The 2,186-nt window shown below is 38.3% G+C and overlaps 1 protein-coding gene across 1 annotated transcript in view; it reads right to left on the bottom strand.

Moving 5' to 3' along the window:
• The window catches only part of psmg1 (proteasome (prosome, macropain) assembly chaperone 1), a 4,967-nt gene extending 4,382 nt beyond the window's left edge, over positions 1–585 (bottom strand). Inside the window, exon 1 of the mRNA XM_016250796.1 lies at positions 350–585. Within this exon, the coding sequence (XP_016106282.1) occupies positions 350–474 (125 nt within the window). The 5' untranslated portion in view covers positions 475–585. The remainder of the gene's footprint in view (positions 1–349) is intronic.
• Between the last annotated feature and the right edge of the window lie 1,601 nt (positions 586–2,186).

The following is a 2,186-nucleotide window of genomic DNA, read 5'->3' as shown; positions in this document are numbered from 1 at the left end:
ACAGCTGTTTTACATTCTAATAATATTTCAGAATTGTAGTTATTGCTGTATTTCTGATCAAATAAATGCAGGCTCTGGTGAACAGAAGAGACTTTAAAAACATTAAAAATCTTACTCCTCCCAAACTCTTATACTCGCACTAATATACAGTATAACTGATTGTATATCGTGCAGTGTTACTTCCGGCTGCACGTGCGTCACATCAGACTCAGAGCACGTGCAGCTGAACCGAAACCGGAAGTACCGCGCGATTACTCCGTCTCTAGTAAAGCTGAAGAAGACTTCCTGTGAAATATTACTGACTCTGTGCATCGCGTTATTAATAAGTTAAACATGACCATGACTTCACCTCTTCTCCTCTATCTCGCGGCGGATCTGCGCATCTTCCTCGTCTTCGTTCCTCATATCATCCTCCTCATCCTCTTCAACAGCTCTCGAGTACACCGACAACACTTCCCCGAAGAATGTGGCCATGTTACACGCTCTGCGCGATTAAATCCCTCGCTGCAGCTCCGCGGTGCTGCGTAACCACAGCGCCACACTCACCGGAAGTGCTGCAGCGTCACGGCGGAAGACTTTTATTTTGTTTAGCGCTTTAGTCACGTTCCAACAAACAGCCGTGTGAAAAAGAGAGAAAGAAATAATTGTTTGAGTAAAATTTGTGTGTTCACAATTCGAAAAAAATGTAATAATCAGTGTTGGGGAGTAACTCGTTACATTGTAATTTAATTACAAAATAAATGTAACTGTATTCAGTTACTGAAGGAAAACAATGGAGTTACATGGAATATTTTCGCATACATATTTAATTTATTTCTTTAATAAATTGCATTGGCTGCTCTAAAATATGAGCCAGCAATGTTTCAGGCGTTTCGGACACATGCTTATTCAATAACTGTTTTATTTTCTGTTTGTGTGTATGCTTTATTATTTAAGATGAACAGGCATTGATGCCAGTGTTTCATAGCTATGCAAAAATTAGATTTCAAAACCAGTATCATAGCTATTAAACTGTATCTGTTATGATTTTAAATCTGTGTTTAACCTCCGAACGATCTCAAAGTGAAAATATGTGCTAAAGTCTGATTTAGTGCTGGCTGTGCTTTAAAATGAAATGATTATAATCTTAAATCAAGTGAAGAAGGAGTCTGTAAGTCAGTGTTGAGCTCTGCTGTAATATTAACCCTGTCTGCTTTACATGTTTCAGAACATTAGAAGTTTAGAGAAGCCATCAAAAGTAATCAGTTACATTACTTTATTAAAGTAACTGAAATCGTTACACTTCTTGTTACATTTCAAATAGGGTAACTTGTAATCTGTAAGCTGTTACATTAACAAAGTAACCTTCCCAGCACTGGATACATGTTACTAGATTATTTACAGCTTGGTGAAATCTCTCCGTTCAGATATCAGACAATCACATGCAGACCCTGTGCGGGAAAAAACAGGTCATAAGCCAAGTTAATCGGTCAAAGATGTGTTTTGGAAACCAGTTCTTTTCTTTAGACACTTACTAGTGCTGGGAATGAAACAGACATAAAGATAGTATTTAACAGAGCAGCTGCTGACAAACACATCCAATTACATGTACAGTTAATAGACCAGATGAACCCCGAGAGAGAGACTCATGATGAGGTTTGTGGCGAGAAAGGATGACATCTATGATCTAACTTCACATCACACAGCTTTGAATCAGAAGGAATATATACAGAAGCAGAGCCAGACACTGTAAACATCAGGTGCTGAGATGGTCCAGGGACATTTTTGTCCTCAATTATGTAATTGTTCTCTGTCTTTCTCAAGCCATAATAACACAACACATTTTGAGGATGTCAAATTTTCACCCCTGCTTAAAGTCCCCAGGAGTATGAAGTTACACATTACTGATTGCAACAGATTAGACAGGATTCACATTTCTGCATATGCTGGTTAGGTATGATTTGAAGCATGGCAGTGTGAGCAAAAATGACGAGGATGCTGAAGATCTTGATGAAGACTTTATTTCAGCATAGCACTGACAAAATACATAGTGCTTTGGGTTCAAAGGAGTCCCAAATAATCTCTGCTTGAACGTTTCACACCGTGTTACATTCATCTTCCCGCTAGACATGTAAATGAAGTTTCGTCCTAATTACATTACTTAGTTACTTTTTATGGAAAGGGATGCGTTACGTTACTTTTGAGTT

This window comes from Sinocyclocheilus grahami, unplaced genomic scaffold (genome assembly GCF_001515645.1).
Source record: "Sinocyclocheilus grahami isolate Dianchi unplaced genomic scaffold, SAMN03320097.WGS_v1.1 scaffold1007.1, whole genome shotgun sequence".
NCBI classification, from domain to species: Eukaryota; Metazoa; Chordata; class Actinopteri; order Cypriniformes; family Cyprinidae; genus Sinocyclocheilus; species Sinocyclocheilus grahami.
Note: the sequence above shows the minus strand (reverse complement) of the source record. Positions and strands in the feature narration are given on the sequence as shown.